The sequence below is a fragment of the Adiantum capillus-veneris genome, chromosome 12 (assembly GCF_014529385.1).
Source record: "Adiantum capillus-veneris isolate H3 chromosome 12, ASM1452938v2, whole genome shotgun sequence".
NCBI classification, from domain to species: domain Eukaryota; kingdom Viridiplantae; phylum Streptophyta; class Polypodiopsida; order Polypodiales; family Pteridaceae; genus Adiantum; species Adiantum capillus-veneris.
Window position 1 is genome coordinate 78,072,266 of NC_140942.1, and position 27,122 is coordinate 78,099,387.

General features: G+C 43.4%; 1 protein-coding gene across 1 annotated transcript in view; it reads left to right on the top strand.

Annotated features, from left to right (window-relative positions):
- The first annotated feature begins 7,460 nt into the window (after positions 1–7,460).
- The window catches only part of LOC147445993 (uncharacterized), an 83,383-nt gene continuing 63,721 nt past the window's right edge, over positions 7,461–27,122 (top strand). The window contains exons 1-3 of the mRNA XM_086525313.1: positions 7,461–7,640; positions 7,730–7,793; positions 8,213–8,310. Of these exons, the coding sequence (XP_086381439.1) occupies positions 7,736–7,793; positions 8,213–8,310 (156 nt within the window). The 5' untranslated portion in view covers positions 7,461–7,640; positions 7,730–7,735. The remainder of the gene's footprint in view (positions 7,641–7,729; positions 7,794–8,212; positions 8,311–27,122) is intronic.

Here is a 27,122-nt window from a genome sequence, read left to right on the forward strand (position 1 = left end):
GGTTAAACTGAATGGCACATGTGATAAGAAAATATGTCTCATTCTATGGCAAAGGCCATTTTGTTTTGATCCGCTGGCTTTATGGCAAGCTGATTATAGCCCAAAAATCCATCAAGAAAGCTATACGCTTCCTTGCCCATTACTCTCTGAATCACATGATCTGTGATGGGTAAGGGGTAGTTTTCTCTTATCGTGGCAGCATTTACCTACTTGTGTCTTTCGGTTCACATTGTTTGCAACTCGCTTGATTTTGCTTCAACTCCTCATAGTAAGAGGCCCGACACTTTCCTAGCTGCACTGCGCACTTCTTGACACATTTTTTGTGAAACCAATGTGAAGTAAGATAGGATGAGGGATCAAAAGCTTCAACGTAGTTCTCAAATCAAATCTTCGAAGCTATGGAGCAATAGGAGCAACAAGGCATGCAATTTGATCCAATCACAATTCAAGTGTTTCAAGCCTTTGCTGTGTTTATGCAACAACAACAAGCTGCTGAAAGAAGGAAACTTTCTTCAACCAAATTTCTTCAATGAGTGGTGAATAAAATGGACCAATTTAATGGTAAATATGTAACAAAGTATCTTTGTGGGTATCTAAAGGAAATGGAGCTGCATCGAGTGCCTGAAGCATAGACGGTACAAAATTTTGACCTAGCTTTAGTTCCCGAGATCAGAGACCATGTAAGGGGAATTAGAAATGAACATGGGGAAACTTGCGAAGCATTTAAATTAGCCTTAAAGGAAGATTATTTCATGGAGAAGCCATCGATCTCACCGAAGAGGAAGAGAAGCTTTTGATAGCTACTCTTAAACAATATAGAGATGTGTTTGCTTAGTCATACAAGGATCTTAAGGGAGTGGATCCGAGCATATGTCAATACAGGATACCACTTAAGAGTGATGCTAAGCTGCACAAACAACGTCCTTATACATATAATGAGACATTTTCAAAGAAAACAAAAGAGGAGATAGATATTCTTAAAGAAGTAGAGTTTTTCTATGAGATATATAAGCTTAAAGAAGCAGAGTTTATCTATGAGATAGAGCACACAGAGTGGGTGTCGCCAATTGTGGTAGTACCCAAAAAATAAGGCAAATTGTGAGTGTGCATAAGACAAACATAAAATGAGAAAATTTCCATAAATTAAAGCTTTGCTTAAAGAAAAAACCAAGTTCAACTCAAAACTCTTGTGTGTGTGAAGATTTGGTATAGACTCACTCCCAATAGCATAGAGCAGTGCTCTTTTTTGCCTTGATAAAAACCCTAAATTAACGCTTCAATTATTCATTGTGACTGTTTCATGAAAACTTCAGAACTTCATTAGAGAATCTCAAGTATTTATTTGAAGAGGGGACCCCCTAATTGGCAGCCTTATAGCCTTGAACATGTAGTGGAAACGGTTGGGGATTATAATGGCACCTTGACTTGGAACGGCCGTATCTCCTTTGTTAGATGTCTAAAAGGGCTGATTCTTGGCTCTAGAAACTCACTCTCAACTTGAGAAGGGATAGAAAATCATGATACAAGTTTTTGAGCTATTTTATGTTGATTATTGGGTGTTGTTTGACCATTTTAAGGCCATTTTTAGCCCTTTTCACCCCACAAATGCCCTTTTTGTTTGTAAAATGCCCAAACGAGCTAGGAAAAATCCCTAGATTGGTGGAGAATCCTCTTGGGCTCAAATTTCATGTTTAAATTCATTTTCCCACTTGACAAGCACTTTGGACACATCTTTTATGTCTATATACGAGAGCACATACGAAACCTACTATTGTTGGTCGAGATCATCCGCATTGAACTTTCTGGGCGAGACAAGTGCTCAACCATGTTGCATTAGGTCCATTGGCATTCCCAAACATATTAGGGACCATTTATATTTAAGAAGCACTTACCACACTCAATAGAGGGCCATAAATCCCTATAAAGGTATGTACACGACAACAACCGTTCCCACAGATAGCACACTATGTACATGGTGGCACTTGGTCCCACATAAACAAATGCATAAGAAGTGAAGTGAAAAATTATATTTCACACTATAAATGTGCCATGACATGAAATCTTCTGGATCATTCACATTTAAGAGGCACTTAGGACGCTACATCGAAGGCAACCAGTAAACTCACGAAACCTAAAGACACTTAGGATGTTAGCAGCCTCAATTGCCTACGATATTTATAGCAACCTATCTTATAATTTCAATTTTTTATTTGCAAGTGCTTTTAGGTCTAGTCATTTGTGGACTAGATGGGGTGAGGCACAAACTTAAGTTTGAATCTCCACCCCATCTAGGTCGGGAACAACCCCATGGTTTTCCATCTTGACAGTTTGGATCCTTGAATGGGTTTTTTGACCTCGAAAGGATGGAGGTTTGAACTTAAGTTTGAGCCTCCAAACCATCTAGTTTAGAAATAGGCTCATGGTAATTGCAAAAAAATGGTTTCAATTATGGTAAGTTTTGAGCATAGTCTTTGACTAGCTTATAAGGAGTCGATAGATGGCTCAAAATCATCATATTAGAAGCTTATGATAAGACAAAGTCTATTGAATTAGACTCAAAATCATATACTACATGAGTCCAAAGATTGGTCTTTGTGCAAACATACTTGGATTTTTTTATTACAAAGCAATCAATTTATAAGTTGAATTTAGAAAAATCAAGCACTTTATAGCCCTTGTTTTGGATACATGTATGCAAATTACTTGATGAAATGGATTATTTTTATTGAAATCTTTAAAAATGGGACTTGAATAAATCCCAAAAATTCATAAATATATCTTAAATGTGTTGATGATGGGTCAAGGGATCCATACGTATATATGTCACTTTTAAGAGTTGAATAAGTATTTGATTTTCATACACAATATGAGGCATTTGGCTTAACCTTGGAAGGGATAGTGTTGGCTTGGTTCTAACCATTGATTATAGACGCTTTTTCAAACATTGAACAACTTTTGCAAAAAATTGGAGAGGCTTTCCCTAAAAGGGGGATTAGGCACAACACGGTATCACATATCTATGCTTTCAAGAAAAAAAACACTAAAAAGGTGACGGCAATGTTGCTTCATTCAAACAATACCACATGAGAGTTACCACAGGAGGAATGATTGTCAGGCCTCTTTATAGAGGGCTTATAAAAATGAAACTCTCAAAAAAATCCACACATAAGAGGATGTACCACCTTTGAACAGGTCACTAGAGAAGCTTTATATCTAATTGACAATTCTAAGGCCTACAGAGAGGTGACAAAAGATGTAGACAATGCAACTAGTAGTGCCTCTTCTACGACTAGTAAATCCACAACAAAATGGATTGTTCAAACTCCTACAATTCTGAACATTGATCAATTGGTTGAAGAAGTGGTAAGGAGAATGAACCAAGGCTATTACAACCAGAACTTTTTGCGGGAGAGGCCACTACCACCTCCAAGATTCCCAATGGATCAAAATAGGATTGTGTCAGGCGTTGAGAGACCGCAACCATCATAGGTGTCACAACCCTTGAGAAAACATTATTCCATGAATGAGAACACCTTAATGTTCATATCCAATCAAGAGTATGGATCAAAGACCATTCTTACTAGGCAAGAACAACCATCGGCTGCACCACCAGCTACGCAATAAGTAGGACCATGGTATGAATGTGGAGGTGATCATTGGACAAAGAGTTGTCCACACAAGTTGTGCACGGTCAGTCTCTTAGAGTGGTTGAAAATTAGACCACATCCATGGAGAGAAGTGGAAAAAATCTAGAAAAAATGGGATTGAAAATTCCTCTTTAAGATATTCCCTTAGATGATCAAACGTAAAATGACACAAGAGAAACCTAAGGCAAAACCAATACCTATAAACAAGGTGGGTGATTATTGTGAAGGGGAAGAAGGGAATGCCACCTTGCCAATGGAACATAAAGGGATAAAAACAATTTCTATACTTGATAGCGGGGCCAGAGTGGCCATAGCCACCAAAGAGGTTACGGAAAAATGGAAAAAAAATGGCTCTTAGAAAAACTAGAATGAAACTACAACACACAAATGGTTATGTTGAGAGACCTATGGGTATGTTGGAATAAATAGTTGTAACATCTTGTGGGATAGATACGAACATACATTTGCAATAGTAGATTTTGAGAAAGACAATAATTTTATTTTGATATCATTTTGGGGTGTCCATTCATGAGACAACTTAAAATGATACAAGATTGGGGCTACGTCCATATCTACTTGAGTCACAAAGAGGTTACAGGAAGGATCAATGTAAAATACCATAGCTATAGAGGTATTAGTCGTAGAGGAATTTGACCCAGCAATGGTCAATGAGTAAGAGATACCTGCATGGCTACAAAGTAAAGTACATCTCTGGATGTGTGGAGCTTCTGAGTGTGAGAGTTTGGCGAGAGAAAATTGCATCTTAGAGAGGGACCAGTAGAGGACAAAGAGTATATCCCAAAACCATTTCTTGAGGATTTATTTGAGCCATTTGGATGGATCGTATCTTGGCTACTCTAGAATTGTGCATAAATGAAACAATGCCTATAAAGTTTTGTGATGAGGAAGGCTTTGACATAGGTCCCTATTTTATGATAAAAATGTTGTAGGAAGCTAATGAAAATTGTGAGTATGAAAGCTGAAAATGTGAAACAAACAACTATGTTATGAATCATGATGAAAAAGTACAAATGAAGGAAGAAAAGCAACCACAATAATATGTCATCATTGACATACCTGAAGAATTATAGTTGTTTCAAAGAAGATCAAGAAAAGAACAAGGATAAGGCAAAAGATCGAATGTCTCCTACATTGATCAAATTCAGTTTATGTGGAGAAACTCGTGGAGAAATAGGACTCAAAATTACATGTTCAACAATGATAGATCCTTATGCTACAAAGATTCTAATGTCTTATGGCACTTGGATAATGATGGGAAAGTTGCCAATCAAAGAGCTAGAAGAAATAGTGTACACAAGCTCTAAAATGCCGACTCCTAGCTTTTGGTGTGGTACAAGCCATTCTCAAGTTGAGTACCGGGAAGTTCAAGAACAATTTCTACATAATCGACTCCCATCACATCAAAGAGAGTCTGGTCCTAGCAAAAAGCTAGATGAACATCTTCTTGTAAAAAAAAGCTTCAACAACAACAATTGTAATAGTTCCAGAAGGTAACAGAGGTGAAGCTAAAGCAACCACTGAAGCAATTCAACCTCACAAGAAAACTTTATCTTCAATGAGTCTCCATCAAACTTCCTACACATCCTCTATATCAAAAGCCAAACCATCAAGATGGATGTCATGCCATGGAGCATTTATAGTGTGAAATATAAATTTTCACCTCACTTATTATGTATTATTTTATGTGGAACCAAGTGCCATCATGTACATAGTGTGCTATGTGTGAGAACGGTTACTACCATGTACATACCTTAATGGGGAGTTATGGCCCTCGATGCAACACAGTAAGTGCTTCTTAAATGTAATGTCATGCTATGGCATGTTTATAGTGCGAAATATAAATTTTCACCTCACTTCTTATGCATTTGTTTATGTGGGACCAAGTGCCATCATGCACATAGTGTGCTATGTGTGGGAACGATTGTTGCTATGTACATACCTTAAGTAACAGGGAGTTATGCCTCTCGATGCAGCACCATAAGTGCTTCTTAAGGTAAATGATCCTAATATGCTTTGGTAAAGTCGATGGATCTAATGAACATGGTCGAGCACTCGTCTCACCTCGAAAGTTCAATACGGACGATCTCAGCAAAAAAAATGCAAGTTTTGAGCGTGGCCATAAAAGATGTGTTCAAAGTGGTAGAATAATGAGGTTCAACATGAAATTTGAGCCAAAGTGCGTTTTCCACAAATTTAGGGATTTTTAAAAGCTCGTTTGAACATTTTACGAACAAAAAGAACATTTTTGTGCTAAAAAGGGCTAAAAATGGTCATAAATAGCATAAAATAGCTCAAAATGCCACATTACTCATGAGGCCATCCTTTCTCAAGTTGAGAGTTAGTTTATAGAGGCAAGATTGAGCTCTTTTGGACATCTAACAAAGGAGATAAAAATTCCAAATGAGGATGCTAGTACAGTCCCATGCTATTTCCACTGCATGTTCGAGGCTGTGTGGGTTTCCCCTCTTTAAATAATCACTTGAGCTTCTCTATTGAAGTTCTGAAGCTACCATGATATGGTCACAATGAATAATTGAAGCGTTAATTTACGTTTTGTATCAAGGCGAAAGAGCATTGTTCGTGCAATTGGAAGCGAGGTTACACCAAATCTTCACAGACACAAGAGATTTGAGTTGATCTTGATTTTTTAAAAAAGAAGCTTTCATGGATGTATTTTTCTCATTTTATGTGTGTCTTTTGCTTTGGATTGTTTGCAATTCGCTTGATTTTTCTTTGAACCCTCACAATCAGGTGTACGATGCTTTACTAGCTCCATTGTGCACTTCTTGACAACATTGGAGAGGAGGAATGGTAACACACCCAGACACTCCAAATTGCCCCTCTATAGCTAAGGGCATTCACAACACCCCACTCCTCTCAAAGATCACCTTCAAAACGACACACTTTCACAAAAACGCACACACAACTGTGCACCAACAAACACAAATGCACCCTTGAGAAGAATCAACCACCATGCACTGTTTCTATCGCACATACCACAACCATACACAATACCTCTCTTACTCTCTCCCCCTCTCTCTTCTTACCACAAGCGGTCTGGGGAACACACTTCCACACTGACATCGTCACACCAAAGAGCAACAGAAGGAGAAGAGGAGGTGGGGGGATAGACAACAGAGGGGCCACAATGGAGCTTGATTCAATCACCAAAAATACCACACAACACTACACCCTTCCAAAAACTTCTTTGCAAACTTCCTTTGGCTCCAAAAAAGCCCTACACAAACTCACTTACACAACGTTGACGGCACCTCTCTAGCTTGCAGGGCCAAAAGACCCTAAACAGACTAAGAAATGCCCCTTATAGGGTGAACCTAGGACGTCATGGCTTCCATGCAAAATCTTATGACCACTCTATTACATGTCACGTGCCTATGGGTGTACACTACGACAATTTACTCCTAGTTTACTTGATAATTCGACGATGGAGACCAAGCTCATTCCACCTCACCTAATCTGGGGCCTAGATCCCGTCTGAGGGACCCCGTGTTAGACAAGGACGAGGCTTTAAAGGTCCTTAGTGATAATCGATACATGCAAGTGACAAAGGTATTTTTTTTGTTGCCTTGTTGACCCCAACCTAGTCACATAGTGGGCGCCCAAAACAAGTCCCCATTTTGGACGTCCACAACAAGATGGACCGTGCGCGCCCAACAGCATGGTGAGGTGGACCACACAGTTCAAACATCAGCCTTAACTTTTCGTCCGCTAGATCGGCGCCTTTCAAAAAGCATGTTTTCTTTAGTCAAAAAACAAGCAGCAGCAAGTTGGCTAAATTGCAAATTCAGTACGAGCATACTCTCTTTTACTCGTAATCTTCTGCGCACCACACTCTCATAGTTTATATCTTATCGACCCACCTCTACAATTCTGCTGAATTGCAGAAGCACTCTTGTCGGTGTTGATTGTGTTGCAACTTGCAAACCAGCAGCTTGAGATCTATTATCAGTGGTAAACTTGCTTAATTGAACTTTTCTGAATACAGTAGAAGCTCTGAATTCACCTAAAGCTTCAGCTTCTTCTCTTTCATGATTGCTCAGGCAGTTATGGCAAGCTCTGAAGAGGTGAATGTAGCTGTCATCATGGTTGGAGGCCCTACCAAAGGTAAGATGTATGCTTATGCCTGTGAGCATGGGTGCCCGTGCACATACACATGCTTTTTACGTGTTCACCTCTGCATCATTGGCTTGGATGGTGCATGGCTTTTTATCAAACTAGTAATTTCACGAGTGATACTTGAACATTATGCCAGATTGGCCAACATCAGGGATAATTTTCTAGATGTACTTGTTCTGGAAGAGTTTTCATCTAGTGAAGAAGCTGTTTGTGTATGTGCCTGCATGCAATAGTATAGCTATGCGGCTGGATCCTCTCAACCCACTTGGGCTTGCATGTGCATGTGCATGGACTGTACTGCATATGTGGATGCTGAAACAAAAAGAAGTTGAAAGTTTCGAGCTGCTTATGGCTACCTCAGCTGCTTTGGGCTATCTGAGGAATCTTATGTTTACTTGTGCAATCAGGAACCCGATTTCGTCCTCTATCATTGAATCTTGCAAAACCCTTGTTTCCCTTGGCCGGTCATGCAATGGTGCATCATCCAATTCTTGCCTGTAAGAAGGTGATTTTCAAATACAATTTGAATTTCTCTGTTGGGTATGGTTTTCCATTTTTCTTTTTTTCAAAACCTTTAAGTGAAAGCGAAAGGCCTATTTATAGAGTTATTTTTTGTTTGTGTCTTCAACCAACGCCACATGCATGTGCTTAGGTTTTGGTGTTAAGGTATCGATACTAGAGTCAGAATTATGCTGCACAAGCTGCCAGTCTGTTTACTATAATGGCTGAAAATCAGCTTGTGCAAGCCCACTGTGATACTGTATCACTGACCGGAAAGGTCCAATGGCTTCCGTATCTCCATCAGAGGAGAGAAATCTGCGTTTTTGGAGGCAGTGGCAGGAGGTTTCTTGGCTGTGTTTCCAACTCAATTTGGAGGCCCTGTACCTGCATCTTTCACCCTTGGAGAGAAGGATATGCGGTGCTGCGTTTTCCCTGCAGAAGACGAGCTTTGGGGTCTTATCTGCAACCCTGGGGAACCCCCAATGTATGTTATGGGGGCCTTGTACTTGTGTTTTTCAGCCTTGGAGAGAAGTGTGCGGTTGCTGCGTTTTGCCAGCAGAGGAGGGACGTTTTCGCCCCAAAGAGATGAGCCAGATCTGCATCTTTACAACTTATTTCGGAGAAGACTTGATTAGCTTTGGTTTTTCAGCCGTGGAGAAGTGTGTTTATGACCACGCTTTGTGAGTCAAAGGCGGTTGTATTGTGCTGTATTTTCAGCCTGTACCTTCTTGGACTTGCTGCGGCAATTTCTGGCTATAAAGATTACATTTTGGAAGTTGGGAGGTTTGTTTGCTGTGTTTTCAGCATTGATTGTGGACTTGATATGTTGAAGGGCAATGGAGATTCTAATATTTGGTACACCAATGGAGACATGGTGGCGATAGTTTGCATTGGAATTTCAAGGTCCCTAGAGGAAGATGTGTTGCTAGAGATAGTCTAGATCCTTTTACATATTTTCTTTGGCAGTTGATGAGAGTTGTCCTATCAAGCTTTATGTAGCCTATTTGCTTTGGGTGGTTTATCTCTTGGCAAGGGGATGCATGTTGTGGATCGAGCATCTAGTCCAGAATTTTTCTTAATTAGGTGGAATAGCTGGATTGATGGTATTGGCTGGAGGTGTTGCAACTATCTCATGCCTGTGCTTTATAGCTAGAGGGGGTTTGTGCCACTTGCAGAGACAATGTGTCTCGATATAGGAGCAGGCTCTTTACTCAAAAAAGAAATGTTGATGCTTCTGGGTCTAGTGAAGTGAAAGACTAGTAGATCTTTGTTCCACATGTGGTATGGAAGGATCTTTTCGAAAGCATTACCTGAACTGGCTTGATGCAGAATCCCCAAGCCATACTCTTGTTTACTTCTACCCGCGAGTCCTTTGCCTAGATGGTATTGGAGTTCTAGAGGGCGATTCCAAGTTGCACTAAGAGACTTCGAGGAGGATAGGCCTCTTGTATCCCCTTTGCAGCAGGCTCAAGGAGTTATGCTAGCTTCTTTGGTAGAGCCTAGACCTCTTGTTCAGTTTGTTTGCGAAAGCTATGGACGAGGCGAGGATTGTTTATCTTTGTAATCCTCAGTCACGGGACATCTATAGCATGTTGGCCTCTTGCATTGTGAGCTCTAAGGAGTATGTTTGCTCACCCTGTCACAAAATGATGGCATGGCATGTCAGCCCTAGAAACTGACAAGAATTCAAGAATAAATCTTTCCAACTTATGGGGTCCCGTCCGATGGGGCCCACAGGACATAAAGACTTTAAAAAAATATACTTGCGTGGGAAGAGCCGACGTGACAGACTGTACGGACTGTCGTAAGTCGCGCTGGGTGCTGACGTGGCAGGCCGTACTGACGCGTGTAATTCGCGGCGCAAAACGCGTTGGCAGCGCTGCTGCTTTAGATGTTTTTGAGACTTGAAGCTTTTTACGTACGAAGGCCATGGGCCTATAAAGTTGTACTATCTAGGGTCTCTCCTCCCTCAGATTAGCCTGGGAGGAGCACTGAGAGGAGCACTTTGCTCAATCATTAATATAAATATAAATACCGAAAGGGGCGCCAGACTTTGGGGCCAATACCTCTGGGCACAGAACTACTCCGGGCCGTGTCGTCTCTCTTGAATTTTGATAAGCTTTGTTAAGTGATTTTTAAAGTGTTTTTTCGCATGTCGTGCCAGATTCTTGACTTGGGGTGTCCAAATCCGTTATAGTGGTATTAGAACTCAATTGATTTTTCCTTCTATTGGAGATCGATCCCTTCTACCGCGACACACATGGATTCAGTCAATGAATCCCGCAAGGATCAAACCAATCCACCTGACGACTCAGGGTCGGGTGAGAACATGGAAGATTGAATGGACAACGCCCACCTTTTGTCGACTCGAGAGAAGAATACCGGCCATTCCCACCGACGGAATATGAACGAATGGAGATGCAGCGTCAACAGCAGGTTGATGTGTAACAAACTTGGACACTCCAAGTCAAGATTCTACCACGACTGTCACAAACTGCTGACGTGTCAAAGCCTAAAGAATGGAGCCAACTTACAGATGCCGGCCAAGGGGCCTAAACCCTAAGAAGAGCAAGTAACAGAAGAAGTCCTACCACCTTATGGGGACCCCGTCCGATGGGGCGCCAAGTGACATAAAGATTAAAATAAAGCAAGACCCGCAGCTGATGACGTGGCAGTTTTCGAAAATTGCACTGACATGATGATGTGGCAGGCTGTACGGAATTTCCGCGTTGTGCACTGGCTGATGACGTGGGAGTTGTACGGATTTCCGTAAATTGCGTTGGCAGCTTTTTGGCTTTGCTTTTGGACCAAATGCTTTTGAGTTTGAAGGATTTTCACTGTAAACTGCTTTTGGGGCCTAGGGCCTTTAAATATGAGGTTAGGGCTCATTCTCTGGCATGCTTCGTGGAGGAGATGCAGAGTTTGAAGTACCGGCTTGTACTGTGTTGATGCAAAATAAAGAAATACCGAAAGGGGCGCTAGGGTTTGGGGCCAATACTCTCTGGGGTGAAATTCCGCAACTCCGTGTCGCGTGTCGTCTCTCTCTTTCAGTTAGTTGTTATTAGAGTGCTAAAAGTCTGTTCTTTTCTATTGGCACGTGGGGCCCGGACCCTTGTGGTTATTTACGGGGGGAGTATTGTTGTTGTGACTCTCGGACCGGACCTGGATGGTTATGCGGGAGGAGTATTAGGAAGTCTGAGCAGTGGTTACTCTCAGCACCTCCAAACGACGCAGGCTGTGGTCTGGGGGGCGTTTGGTTGTAAAAGGCCTCTATATCTCATGGCCCAGACCTTTTTAGGTTATTTGCGGGAGAAGTGATGAGGGAGTTGTTGAACAGCTCATGGCCCGGACCTGGATGGTTATTTGCGGGGGAGTGTTCATCGGCGGCTTTATGTTTCTATGTCTTGTAACATGCATATGTAAGCATTTGTGTTGCATTGTGATGTATCAACCACTGAATATTCCTAATTGGATGAGATTGCCTGGGTATGTAATTTTAGTGCATCAAGACACCCGTGGAAGATCAGTACGGTTTGGGTGTGATGGCTAATTTTACTACGCCGGAATATCAAGAGTTCCGATCTGGACGAAAGGAGAAGCTAACTCCTTGATCAAAAGAGCTGAAAGGAGAAGCTAACTCCTTCATCAAAAGAGCCGAAAGGAGAAGCTAACTCCTTAACAAAAAGAGCAAACTGAATGTCCCTCGGAATGTCCCTCGGAAATTATTGAGCTAACTTGAGTTGTTTTGCAGATATGCTGTAATCGCGGACGACTACTCTCTTTCAAGAAGGGGAGATGTCACAAACTGCTGACATGTCAAAGCCTAAAGAATGGAGCCAACTTACAGATTCCGGCCGAGGGGCCTAAACCCTAAGAAGAGCAAGTAACAGAAAAAGTCCTACCAACTTATGGGGACCCCGTCCGATGGGCCCCTAGTGACATAAAGATTAAAATAAAGCAGGACCCACAGTTGATGACATGGCAGTTTTCGAAAATTGCGTTGACATGGTGACGTGGCAAGTTGTACGGATTTCCGCGTTTTGCGCTGGCTGATGACGTGGCAGTTGTACGGATTTCCGTAAATTGTGTTGGTAGCTCTTTGGCTTTGCTTTTGGACTAGATGCTTTTGAGTTTGAAGGCTTTTCACTGTAAACTGCTTTTGGGGCCTAGGGCCTTTAAATATGAGGTTAGGGCTCATTCTCTGGCATGCTTCCTGGAGAAGATGCAGAGTCTGAAGTACCGGCTTGTACTGTGTTGATGCAAAATAAAGAAATACCGAAAGGGGCACTAGGGTTTGGGGCCAATACTCTCTGGGGTGAAATTCCGCCACTCCGTGTCGCGTGTCGTCTGTCTCTTTCAGTTCAATTGTTATTAAAGTGCTAAAAGTCTGTTCTTTTCGATTGGCACGTGGTGCTCGTCTTGTGACAGCGACACAACAGATATTTACTTCAAAACAATTCACAATTCACAATTGATTCGACATGGCCCGACAGAGTTCAGTGCCTAGAGATATTGGCCTCAGAGACTGGCGCCCCTTTTAGTATTTCTTTTTGTTATAATCTGCAACTCAAAGTACAAGGAGTGGGAGGGGTCTCACTCTCAGACTCTGCGTCCAGATGCTCTGAGTTGTGAGGGCCCTGCCCACTTATTTATAAATTACAAGGGATGCCCAAAAGCAGAGCCCCAAAATCAAAAGCCCTTGGGCTTTTAAAAATAAAGCAACTCATCTCACAAGCCTTGCTTGATAAATAAAGCAACTTTGCGTAAGATTTTCAGCCAGCTTTGCATGGGAAAAAGCAATCCGCACAGCTCAGCCACATCAACGCTTTTTCCACCGTTCTGCTGCCCCACTCTAGGGTTGTGTCGGGTCATGCCACGTCACTAGTTTGTGACATACCCCACTCTTGAAAGCATTGTAATTGCCCTCGATTACGCTTGCAAAACAGACACAAGCCATAAACTGTCTTAGCAGACACTGACTGTTAGTACCGACGCACCGTGTACCAATCGACAGTCACATCACATGACATCACATGACAAATCACATTCAAAATTCATTCGGATCTCAGACCACGATTAATCGGCAACGTATTTAGCAATCGCATCTAGATCCACTCGGACCTCATAGATGCCCGATTAACTAATCCTTATTGCAATCACGTCTATCGAGATCTTTCAGACCGAAATGGTGCAGTGTCACAAACTGGTGACATGGCTGCCCAGTACACACACACCCTCTTGCAGGAACCCCCGCTAAATGATGACGTGACCGCACTGTACGGACAGGCTCGCATTTTGCGGCGCATATCACGGAGATCCGTACAGCTGGCGGGCAGCTTTTGCATGGGCAGCTTTTGTGACAGTTTTGCCTTGCTTTATTTTGGCTACGCAATTTGAGAGAGAGAGAGAGAGAGAGAGAGAGAGAGAGAGAGAGAGAGCTTTTGCTTTATTCTCTCAAGAGAGAGAGCTTGTGAGAGAGAGACAGGCTTTTGGTTTTGAAGCTTTTGGGCTCTGCTTTTGGCATCCCTTGTAACCTTTAAATAAGTGGGCAGGCTTCCCACTTCTCAGAGCATCTGCAGGTAGAGTCTGAGAGTGAGAGCCTCCCACTCACTTGTACTTTTGCAACAGATTAATACAAAAACAAATACCGAAAGGGGCGCCAGTCTTTGGGGCCAATATCTCTAGGCACGGAACTCTGCCGGGCCAGTGTCGAATCAATTGTGAACTGTGTGTTTTGAAGTGAATTCTTGTGGTGTCGCGGTAGAATCTCAACTTGGAGTGTCCAAGTCTGTTATAGTGGTATCAGAGCACGACCGATTTCTCTTCTACCAGGAAATCCGATCCTTTTTACGCGGCACTTATGGCTTCAGATAAAGATCAGTTGACTTCCTCTGCATCCGGAGATGCGGGAAGAGATCACAACGAGGATTCACGCGAGGAGTACGGCCCGCTTCGACCTACTCAGGCGAAGCTTGAAGAGATGGAGCGTCGACGATTGATCCGCAATGCAACAAAGATGATGCTAAATTTTGCAAAGGACCCGAAATTTGCAAAATTTATGAGTCAGACCTCCTTCGACGAGGTGCACGCACAGTGGCGGCAGACCACAAAACCCCCTCAAACCGGCACTGAAGAAACCTCCTACTCCAAGGATGTATACAAAGCAAGAATTAAAAGAGGTGGTTGATGCACGAATTGCTCAGCTTTTTGACGAGCAGACAAAGCATAACAAAAAGCAGAAGAAAGGAATTGACTTTCCGGGTTATCTGGGTCGTCAGTCTACATTTGCATCGGCAAGAAAGCAGAAGAAGCGTGTTCGATTTGAAGGAGTACCCAATTCTTCTTCTTTTTCTTCTTCTGAGAGTTCTTCTGGCTCCTCTGACTCGAGCGAAGAAGACAGAAAAGCCAAAAAGCGAAGCAAAAAGAAAAGCTTCGGAAAGGGTAAGAAAAAGGCAAAGAAGCCTAAATCTCGCCCAGTTGTTGACAGTTCTACTGAGGACTCGTCTTCGGATAGTTCGGACCCTGATGACAACAGCTTTTACGCAAAGAAGAAGAATTTTTATAAAGCCAACCAGTATGACTTCATGGAAGATAAAAGCAAGAAAGTCCGAGAGTTTAAGGAAGGTGGACAGTCAATTAAATTTGACACATTTTCTGGTTATAGAGATGCTTCGAAGGCTTTGTCTTTCATACAAAATTTTGACATAGCTTTCTCTAGAGGGCGTTACTCAGAGCACTCCAAGATTCAGAGAGCTACCTCTTACTTCAAAGGAAATGCTCAAACTTGGTGGTCCATGCTTTTATTAAGCAAGACAGCGCCAGTTAAAGCTTTTTATTTCTTCTTGGCTGACTTGAGAGTACGAACGCGACATACAAATTTCTTGGAACCATCTTCGGATGACCAAGAAGGATACATTGGACGCTTATTGCAAAAGATTCTGGAGCTCTTTTCTACCAGCCTCTTCATTTAAGAAGATCTCGTTCAAAGAACAGATTGAGCGGTTTACCTTGGGTCTTCCTACAGAGATCCGAGATCACTACTTAGAGCAAAAGTCAGATTCCATATAGGAACTGATGAGTCATGCGAAACGGGGTTTTGCCATTCACTCGAGCAATTTGACCTACCCCACAGATGAAATCATGATGCAAAGGACCGAACAGACTTCGCAGTAGCGGGATATTCCATTCAGGATGGCTACTTGATGAAGAAAACCATGTTGTGCGTTACACAGCCGTTGAGGGAAAAGGTTATGACCGAATGCCACTGTCCACCTTTTACGGGTCACCGCAGCATTGCTACCACCTTGAAAGGGGTAGAGAGATACTTCTTTTGGCTGAGACTCAAGAAGGAGGACGAGTTTGTGTGCAGTTGCTTGGTATGCCAGAAAGTCAAGTTTGACAGGCATAAAGCATAGGGATTGTTACAGCCTTTGCCCATACCCACCCGCCCTTGGGAAAGTATTGCAATGGATTTCATTTTTTATCTCCCGAGAACACAGATTGGTCACGATGGTATTTGGACTGTTATTGATAGATTTAGCAAGCAGGCTCATTTCATTCCAGTGAAGAAAACAGTCAAGCCGGATCACTTAGCGAGACTGTTTGTGGCCCAGATTTTCATATTACATGGCATGCCTGAGACGATTGTCTCCGACAGGGACCCCATATTCACGAGTTTGTTTTGGAAGGCAATCTGGGAGAACATTGGCACGCTGTTGCAGTTCTCATCATCTTTCCACCCGCAGACTGACGGGCAATCTGAGATTGCTAATTCAGTGGTACTAGATTTATTGAAGTCTTACATCTCTGATTAGAAGACTCAATGGGAAAAGTATTTACCTTCGGTGGGATTTGCCTATAACAGCACGGTACACTCTTCGACGGGAAGGCGCCGTTTGAGATTATTGAAGGTGCTCTGAAGGTTCCACCCTTCCTAAGCACGAAGATAAGATTTTTGAAGCCGATGAGTACACGCGCGACTTGGACACGGCTTTTGCCAAGGTCCGCAAGGCTTTGCAAAAATCTCAGGAAAGACAGAAAAAGGCAGCAGATCGCCATCTTCGCGATTTGAAATTGAAGGAGAACGATTGGGTGCTCTTACGTTTTGAGAATGCACACCTGAGAAAGAAAAAGGGAAAGGAGAGGCTTTTTCCAAAGCTTAGTATGCGATACTACGGACCTTTCCAGTTCTCCGAAAAGATAAATAATGTCTCCTTCCGACTGAAGCTGCCCGACACTTGGAGGATTCACAATGCTTTTCATGTGAGTCTCTTGAAGCCTTTTAAAGGCGATGTGCCCGAAGATTGGGGAGCCTGATGAGCAACCCGAAGTGGAAGAAAACGAGGAGATCGTGCATTGGATGCGAAGTGGATGGAGGAGGAGGACCTAGCAGATACTCCTCAGATTGTGAAACTTTACCTTGAAGCTTTTGGTTTAGCATAGTCTATTCCAAATGGAACCCAGAATTCAGCTTGGCCAGATATCTGGTGCAGTGGGTATGCACAAGAGGGGAGTTACTCCGCTCCTTTGTCAACAGATGCCTCGATTTTTGATACTAGAGTCATTGATATCTCTTTGAGCTTCAGGGATAGTGAGAGCTGACAGTATTTTGCTGTATGACTTTATGAAATGGAATTTCCTATAATATGATACTGATTTGTTCTTGACTTATTTAAGTGCAGGAACTGATAGACGAAATGACTACAGCATTTTGGTCTAAATGATCTCGATAGACATGGTTGCAATAGGGATTAGTCAATCGGGCATCTATGAGGTTCTGAGTGGATCTAGATGCGATTGCTAATTGCATTGCCGATAAATCATGGTCTGAGATCCGTATGAATGTTGAATGTGATTTATCATGTGATGTCAAGTGATGTCCTGTGATGTGACTGTCGATTGGTACATGTGCTAGATGTGTGTTTCTAGTGCGTCGTTACTAACAGTCAGTGTCTGCTAAGACAATTTATGGCTTCTGTCTATTTTGCAGGCATAATCGAGGGCAATTACAATGCTTTCAAGAGGGGGGTATGTCACAAACTGGTGACGTGGCTGCCCAGTACACACACACACCCTCTTGCAGGAACCCCTGCTAAATGATGACGTGGCTGCACCGTACGGACAAGCCCGCCTTTTGCGGCGCATATCACGGAGATCTGTACAGTTGGCGGGTAGCTTTTGCGTGGGCAGCTTTTGCGGCAGTTTTGCCTTGCTTTATTTTGGCTACGCAATTAGAGAGAGAGAGAGAGAGAGAGAGAGAGAGAGAGAGAGAGAGAGAGAGAGAGAGAGAGAGAGAGAGAGAGAGAGAGAGAGCTTTTGCATTATTCTCTCAAAAGAGAGAGCTTGTGAGAGAGAGACAAGCTTTTGATTTTGAAGCTTTTGGGCTCTGCTCTTGGCATCCTTTGTAACCTTTAAATAAGTGGGCAGGCTTCCCACTTCTCAGAGCATCTGGACGCAAAGTCTGAGAGTGAGAGCCTCCCACTCACTTGTACTTTTGCAACAGATTAATACAAAAAGAAATACCGAAAGGGGCGCCAGTCTTTGGGGCCAATATCTCTAGGCACGGTACTTCGCTGGGCCAGTGTCGAATCAATTGTGAATTTGAACTGTTTTGAAGTGAATTCTTGCGGAGTCGCGGTAGAATCTCGACTTGGAGTGTCCAAGTCTGGAACATGCAGTCATTTCGTCTATCAGTTCCTGCACTTAGAAAAATCAAGAACAAATCAGTATCATATTATCGAGAATTCCAGTTCATAAATTCATACAACAGAATACTGTCAGCTCATAGTATCCCTGAAACTCAAAAGAGACATCAGTGACTTAAGTATCAAAAATCGGGGCAATCTGTTGACAAAGGAGTGGAGCGACTCCCCTTTTGTGTATACCCGCTGTGCCAAATTCCGCCCAGTTGAGTTTGGGTTCAATTTGGAATAGACTATGCTAAACCAAATGCTTCAAGGTAAAGGTTCACAATCTGAGGAGTATTTGCCAGGTCCTCCTGCTCCATCCACTTCGCATCCAATGCGGGATAGTTCTTGAATTTAACCAAGAACCGCCTTATCATTTTACCTTTTACCTTTCTATCTTTATGTGCCAAAATCTGTTTCTGGAACGAGTATCTCCTCGTTTTCCTCCACTTTGGGTTACTCATTGGGCTCTCCATCATCGTGCACATCGCCTTTAAAAGGCTTTAGGAGACTCACAAGAAAAGCATTGTGAATCCTCCATGTATCGGGTAGCTTCAGTCTAAAGGAGACATCATTTATCTTTTCGGAAATCTGGAAAGGTCCATAGTATATCATGCTAAGCTTTGGAAAAAGCAGCTCCTTTCCCTTTTTCTTTCTCAAGCGTGCCTTCTCAAAACGTAAGAGCACCCAATCGTTCTCCTTTAATTTCAAATCACGACGATGTCGATCTGCTTCCTTTTTCTGTCTTTCCTGAGATTTCTCCAAAGCCTCTGGACCTTGGCAAAAGCCGTGTCCAAGTCCCGTATGTACTCATTGGCTTCAAAAATCTTATCTTTCTTGCTTAGGAAGGGTGGAATCTTCGTAGCACCTTCAATAATCTCAAAGGGCGCCTTCCCCGTCGAAGAGTGAATCGTGTTATTGTAGGCAAATTCCACCAAAGGCAAATACTTTTCCCATTGAGTCTTCTGATCCGAGATGTAAGACTTCAATAAATCCAATACGACTGAATTTGCAATTTTCGATTGCCCATTTGTCTGTGGGTGGAAAGATGACGAGAACTGCAACCGCATGGCAATGTTCTCCCAAATAGCCTTCCAAAACAAACTCGTGAATCTGGGGTCTCTGTCGGAGACAATTGTCTCAGGTATGCCATGTAATCTGAAGATCTGAGCCACAAACAGTCTCACTAAGTGATCCGGCTTGACTGTCTTCTTGGCTGGAATGAAATGAGCTTGCTTGCTAAATTTGTCAATAACAGTCCAGATACCATCATGCCCACTCTGTGTTCTCGGGAGATACAAAAATGAAATACATTGCAATACTTTCCCAGAGGCGGGTGGGTATGGGTAAAGGCTGTAACAATCCCTGTGCTTTATTCCTGTCAAACTTGACCTTCTGGCATACCAAGCAACTCCGTACAAAATCGTCCACGTCCTTGAGTCTCAGCCAAAAGAAATATCTCTCCACACCTTTCAAGGTGGTAGCAATGCCGTGGTGACCGGTAAAAGGTGGACAGTGGCATTCGGTTAAAACCTTTTCCCTCAACGGCTGTGTAACGCACAACATCGTTTTCTTCATCAAGTAGCCATCCCGAATGAAATATCCCACTACTACCTCCCCATTCCGTATTCGAGTGAAAATATCTACAAAATCTGTATGTGTGGCATACTGATCGACCATATCCTCGAAGCTCCTATGATGCATCGCGGAAATAGCCAAAACCAACGGCTTCCGGGACAAAGCATCTGCCACCAAGTTCTTCTGTCCCTGCACATGGACAATCTAGAAGTGAAATTGTGACAAGATGTTCGCCCACCGCATCTGCTTTTCCGATAGCTACTTCTTTGACAAGAAGTAGCGTAAACTCTGGTAATCTATGAAGACCGTAAGATCGGCTTCGAGTAGGTAATGTCGCCACTGAGTAAGCGCATGGATAACCGCCAAAAGCTCTTTCTCATATATATGTGCTGTCAATTCCGGCCTTGAGAACAATCGGCTCTCGTAGGCAATGACATGGCCTTCTTGCATTAAGACCGCGCCTAGACTATGACCACAAGCATCACAATATACTTCGAATGACTTCTGCAAATCCGGCAAAGTCAAAACTAGTCCTGTAGTCAATTTCTCTTTCAATGTTTGAAAGATAGTCACCTCTGTGGGTCCCCACGAGAAAGGGACTCCTTTCTGTGTCAAGATATACAAAGGGGAAGCAACCTCTGCAAACTTTCTAATGAATCGCCGGTAGTAAGAACATAAGCCCAAGAAGCTTCTAACTTTATGGACATTCTTCAAATCGGGCCAATGGATCCCAAAAGGCATCACCAAAAACTCGAATAAACCGAAAGTCGTCCGAAAAGCTGTCTTGTAGACATCTCCCGGCATGATTCGGATCTAATGATATCCGCTCTTCAAATCGATCCTGCTGAAACAAGAGGATCCCTGTAGTCGGTCTAGAATATCATCAATCCTAGGAATCGGAAATCTGTTCTTGATGATGATTTTGTTGAGAGCTCTATAGTCAATGCACATTCTCCAAGATCCATCTTTCTTCAAAACCAACAACACTGGAGAGCAGTAAGTTGAAGTACTCGGCTGCATAAGACACTTTTCCAAGAGGTCTTTCGCTTGGTTCATAATCTCTTCATTATGGGCTCGGCTCACACGGTAAGGTGGCCGGTTCGGTGGTGTGCTTCCAAGTATCAAATCAATGGTATGATCCTCGGGACGAGCTGGTGGCAACTTGCCTTGCAGGCCCTCAGAAAAGCTATCGGTGTGATTGTGGAGAAAATCTTGGCGTTCTATTTCTAGATCAGACATATTTGTCCTATGATCATCATTCAACTCTTTCAAAAAGATTGAGTAAACAAACAGACTGGATTTCATTAATTTTGAAACGGCCAAAGCCGATACAATAGGGGCAGACTCACCCTTAAGTTTCGCATCAAGTACAATGGTTCGGCCCTTTTCTGTAGTCAAAGTCGCTTTTTTCGCCCGATAATCGACCACGGCGTTGTTCTTATGGTACCAGGAAATTCCTAGGAGGACATCACAACCTTCCAAGGGCATTATGTAGAAGTTCTCGTGCCCCAAATACCCTTGACAATGCAATTGAAGTTTGCCAATGGCAGGTGTAATGGCTACGTCCTTGTCGGGTGCCGCTAGAATTGCCTCTGCTAGTGGTCCCATCCAATCGGGTGTAATCTCAGGCCGCGTGGCCAATTCAGGTGAAATGAAGTTGGTCTTGGCTCCTCCATCGAAGAAAATCAGGGCTTCTTGATTGCAAAAGGTCAAGTTTGATAGGCATAAGTCACCAGGACTTCTACAGTCTTTACCCATACCTCCCGTCCCTGGGAAAGCATTGCCATGGATTTCATTTTTTATCTTCCCAAGACTCAAAGTGGGCATGATGGCATTTGGACAGTCATTGACAGATTCAGCAAGCAGGCCCACTTCATTCCAATAAAGAAGACAGTCGAGCCCGATCATTTGGCAAAACTGTCTCACAGATTTTCCGATTTCACGGCATGCTTGAGTCCATAGTCTTGGACAGAGACCCCCAATTCATTAGTTTGTTTTGGAGGGCAATCTGGGAGAACATTGACACGCGGCTGTAGTTCTTGTCCTCATTTTACCCACAGACAGACGTGCAATCTAAGATGACCAATTTAGTGGTTTTGGATTTATTGAAGTCTTACATTTCGGATCAAAAGACTCAAATGGGAAAAGTATTTGCCCTTGGTGGAGTTTGTCTACAAGAACACAATTCATTCATCGACAGGGTAGGCGCCATTTGAGGTAATCGAGGGTGCTAAGAAGGTACCACCATTTCTAAGCACACCAAGGATGAGATTTTTGAAGCGGATCAGTACACACGAGATCTAGACATTGTTTTTTCTAAGGCTCGTGAGGCTCTTGAGAAGTCTCAAGCACGGCATAAGAAGGTAGCCGATAAACATCGACGCGACTTACAGCTGAAGGAGGATGATTGGGTGCTCTTATGGTTTGAGAAGGCACGCTTGATAAAACGGAAGGGAAAGTAAGTATGCGCTACTATGGCCCTTTCCAGATTCAAGAGAAGATAAATGATGTATCCTTTAGACTGCAGGTGCGAGATACTTGGAAGATTCACAATGCTTTTCATCTGAGTCTCTTGAAACCTTTCAAAGGTGAGGTGCCAGCTGACAAGGAGCCTGAGGAGCAACCTGATGTAGAAGAGAGCAAGGAGATTCTCGTTCCAGAACAAATACTGGCTCACAAGGAAAGGAAAGTGAAAGGTAAAGTGATAAGGCGGTTCTTAGTTAAATTCAAGAACTATCCGGCGGATGCGAAGTGGATGGAGGAGGACTTGCCAGATACTCCTCACGTACGGTCACGTACGACGGGTACACGTACGAAGATGTGCGGTACTAATCAAACTAAAAAAAAATTAGACATGCGTTGACGTAACGTACGGTGCAAAAAAAAAATCATACGTGTTGCACACTACAAGAGAGACTGAACCAAGAAGTTTTAAAACTCAGAAGTTAGAACATGATAGTTCATATGAGTCATGACATAGACCTTAGTACTTCGTACTAAGTACTTGCAACTTAAGTCTTACAAGTTAGAACATGAAAGATCTGTCCATGGACATTGGAAACAGCAATGTCCGAAAAAAGAAGAATCATGATCTCCAAAGTGGTGGCGGCCATAGTAGATCCGCTACCCGAGCCTCGCCGCACATAGGTCATGGTTTTTTGAGCCAATGCAGCCATTGGGCTCTTGGTCAAATGCAGTCGAAATTGCGAAACGATCCCACCCCACAAATCCCTCCCCCACCCCCCTCAAAAAAAAAAAAAATCCCGGACAAGTCATGTACGGAACGTACGAGTTGTACGATACGCCGTACGAGGACAACCTTGGTTGAATCTAGTGCATACGGTACTTCACAAGAGGGGAGTTACTCCGCTCCTTTGTCACAGGTTACCCAGACGGAATAAAGTCACTGGTTTTCCTTTGGATTTAAGAAATATTGATGGACTGATAATATTCTATTGTATGACTTTATGAAAGAAGTACTCGAAATGGGAATTCCCGAAATGAATTTGATTTACGTGTGCTCTCTCATGTGAGTAGCGTCTGACTGCATGTTTAAAAGATGAAATGACTCCAACAATTCGGTCTTGTGATTCCATATGAGATGGACAAGATATCAATAAGATTTAGTCAATTGAAGACATTTGTGGAGATTTGGGATAGATCTAGATGTGATTGCTAAACACGTTGCTAATAGATCATGGTCCGATATCTCGATGGACGATATGTTGTGGATGTGATTTGAATGTTAAGTGACTGTCGTCTTTGTGCAAGTGCTTGATTTGTATTGTCTAGTGCGTCAGTACTTAGAGTCAGTGTCTGTTGAACTGGTTTCTGTCGTATGTTTCATTTTGCAGGCGTAATTACAACTCTTTCAAGAGGGGGGTATGTCACAAAATGATGGCGTGGCATATCCGCCCTAGAAACTGACAAAACTTAAAGAATAAGTTGTTTGCAACTTATGGGGTCCTGTCCGATGGGGGCCAAGGGACATATAGACTTTACAAAAATAAAGACTTGGGTGGGGAGTGCTGACGTGGCATGTTTTACTGATTGCCGTAAATGACGTTGGCTGCTGATGTGGCAGGCCATACATATGCCCGTAATTCGCGGCGCAAAAGCGTTGGCAACGTTGTTGCTTTTGGAAGGACCAGATGTTTTTGAGACTTGAAGCTTTTTATGTACTGCTTTTGGAAGGCATGGGCCTATACAGTTGTAACTAGGGTCTCTCCTCCCTCAAATTAGCTTGGGAGCACTGAGCAAAGAGGACCCTCGAACTTTGTACTTTGCTCAAGCATTAATGTTAAAATAAATACTGAAAGGGGCGCCAGACTTTGGGGGCAATACGTCTGGGCACGGAACTACGACGGGCTGTGTCTCTCTTGAATTGTAAAAATCATGGACCTATACAGTTGTAACTAGGGTCTCTCCTCCCTCAGATTAGCTTGGGAGCACTTAGCAGAGAGGACCCTCGGACTTTGTCTCCCTCTCTCTCTTTTTAGATCCAACAAGGGGGCGACCCTATTTTCAGCCCCTAGAAAAGCAGGGTGCCCCCACATTAGCCCTCTATTTCTGCCGCCCCCCTACACCTATAAAAGCAAGCCCCAACTTCGGGCAGTTTTGGCAAGTGCCACAAGAGGAAGAGATCGAGGAGGTTCTACTACAATGACAGCGCAAGTTCACGCGACAAGTTTGCAGTTGGAGGTTGCTTTTGATGGGTTGTGGCTAAGCAGTTGTCTCATGCACCGTGAGCAGAGGTATCTCTTAGCGAGTCTGAGACTGCATCTCCTGTAGCTGCACCTTCTTGCCCGCTGTGTGTCTCCTGAAGCAGATGCCGGATCACCGTCAACAGGGTCTACACCATGCAGCACAGCGTTTCGAGAGGGAACTCAGCCTCTTGGGGCTTCATCGCCTAGGAGAGCAATCGATTGGGGCCCTGCGTTTTCTACAACGTTTCAAGATGATTCCAAAGCTTGCCGTGTCTTGCCAGTGCCAAGGGTTCCACTCCTTACTTTGGCGGCCCACCTGATGGGTGCAGCTATGGGGGATGCCACGTGAGAGGTGTAATGGCGAGAAGGGTGGTATGCAGGTAAGATTAAGTTCAAAGTTCACTTTGCTAACTTTGCATGCCAAGCTATATATGTAAGGTTATTTTTACACAAACATCAATCATCAATCATAGCGTGCTTGTTACAAGCTGTGTCGAATTCTCTCTCTCTCTCTCTCTCTCTCTCTCTCTCTCTCTCTCTCTCTCTCTCTCTCTCTCTCTCTCTCTCTCTCTCTCTCTCTCTCTCTCTCTCTCTCTCTCGGTTGCTCTGCACTTCCTCGCCATGTCTGCAATCCGGTACCACCCACCATAGCCACAACCCATCATCTAGTATCAGAGCCCAGGTGGGCCGCCAAAGTAAGGAGGAGTGGAACTCTTGGCGCTAGCAAGACACGGCAAGCTTTGGAATCATCTTGAAACGTTGCAGAAAACTCAGGGCCCCAATCGATTGCTCTCCTAGGCGGTGAAGCCCCAAGAGGCTGAGTTCCCTCTCAAAACGCTGTGCTGCATGGTGTAGGCCCTGTTGACGGTGATCCGGCATCTGCTTCAGGAGACACACAACAGGCAGGAAGGTGCAGCTACAGGAGATGCAGTCTCAAACTCGCTAGGAGATACCTTTGCTCACGGTGCATGAGACAACTGCTCTGATACCATATGATAGGTGCAGATATGGGGGATGCCGCTGAGAGGTTCCATGGCGAGAAGGAAGGCATGCAGATTAGATTAAGTTCAAAGTTCACTTTGCATGTTAACTTTGCATGGCAAGCTATATATGTAAGGTTATTTTTACACAAACATCAAACATCAATCATAGCGTGCTTGTTACAAGCTGTGTCGAATTCTCTCTCTCTCGCTCTCGGTTGCTCTTACCAGTATCAAACCAGAGTAAAACAATTCAAATCGGCACCAAAACAGGTTCAAAACAGATACCATCCATTTCAAACAAATTCCAAACAGGATTACCAAACAAGATCAAATAGAACTCAAACTTCAAAAGCAATCTCGACATCAATCGAGCTCGAAAAGTCGATTGACTTTCCATCTTGAAACCTGCACCAAAAATTAGGTTTAGGTTCCTTCCATGAGGTCGTAGCCGAGCACAGCATGGTCCGTCAGCTCTTGGACAAACAGTGTTGCTTTGGCGGCGATGGTAGTCCCAAGATAGCAATCGCACTAAACCTCCAAGGTTTGCTCTTGAAGAGACATCTACTGAGAGATGTCGAGAAATTTCAAGATATAATCTGCTAGGGTTTCCATGGCAAGCATTTCAGGATACCCCACTCTGCTAGAAGTTGCACTCCGAAGGAAGATGTCAGAAACCATATAACTTCGGGCAAATTTTATTTTTTTCCCCTTGAAAGCTTGCCAAGTACTTGGAGTATGCTGCTTGGTAGCTGTAGACATCAACATCTGCATGGCACTACTTCTGAGAAAAACAGTGACTTGAAACAAATCTGGATCCTTCTCTTGCAAATGATCTTAATTGGCTTATGACCTGTAAGACATGAGCGGTGAAGACGGGAGCGCGCCCGATGCGCGATGAAGTAAGGGTGGGAGTGGCTAATAGGTCCGGGTTAGAGGGTGAAGATCTCTCAAATAAAATTCCATCAATAGCTCCGTCTGCTCTTTTGTAGGACCGGTATGCTTTCAGAAAAGCACACGCCTAATGCTCTGATACCACTCTCACAAGATGGGCACCACGTGCCCGCCACGTGCCAATAGAAAAGAACAGACTGAACAAACTTTTAGCACTTCATTAACAATTGAACTAAGAGAGAGAGACGACACGCGACACAGAGTGGCGGAATTCCACCTTACAGAGTATTGGCCCCAAACCTTGGCGCCCCTTTTGGTATTTCTTTATATTGCATCAACACAGTACAAGCCGGTACTCCACACTCTGCAACTTCGCCAGGAAGCATGCTAGAGAATGAGCCCTAGCCTCATATCTAAAGGCCCTTGGCCTAAAAAGCAATTACGGTGAAAAGCCTTCAAACTTAAAAGCATTTGGTCCAAAAGCAAAGCCAAAAAGCTGCCAGCATAAATCACGAAAATCCGTACAGCCTGCCACGTCATCAGCCAACGCAATTTTCGGAAATCTCCCTGCTGCCCTTAGGTTTAGGGTTAGGGTTTCTGCAGTTTTAGGGTTAGGGTTTCCAGAATTAGGGTTTTTGCAGTTTTAGGGTTAGGGTTTTCAGAATTAGGGTTTGCAGGTTTTAGGGTTAGGTTTTCCAGAATTAGGGTTTCAGCAGTTAGGGTTTTTGGCAGAAATTAGGGTTAGGGTTTCTACTCTCAGGCAGCCACGTCATCACTTTGTGACAGTTAAGGCCCCTCAGCTACATCTGTAAGTTGGCTCCATTCTTTAGGCTTTGACACGTTAGCAGTTTGTTACAACCCACCATAGCCACAAAGAGACTCGGTACAGCAGTAGAAAAAACAACACGCTCTCTACTCGCCATGGACCCCCACCGCTATCATCCTCCATAACCTTCACCCTACAGCTTTTGT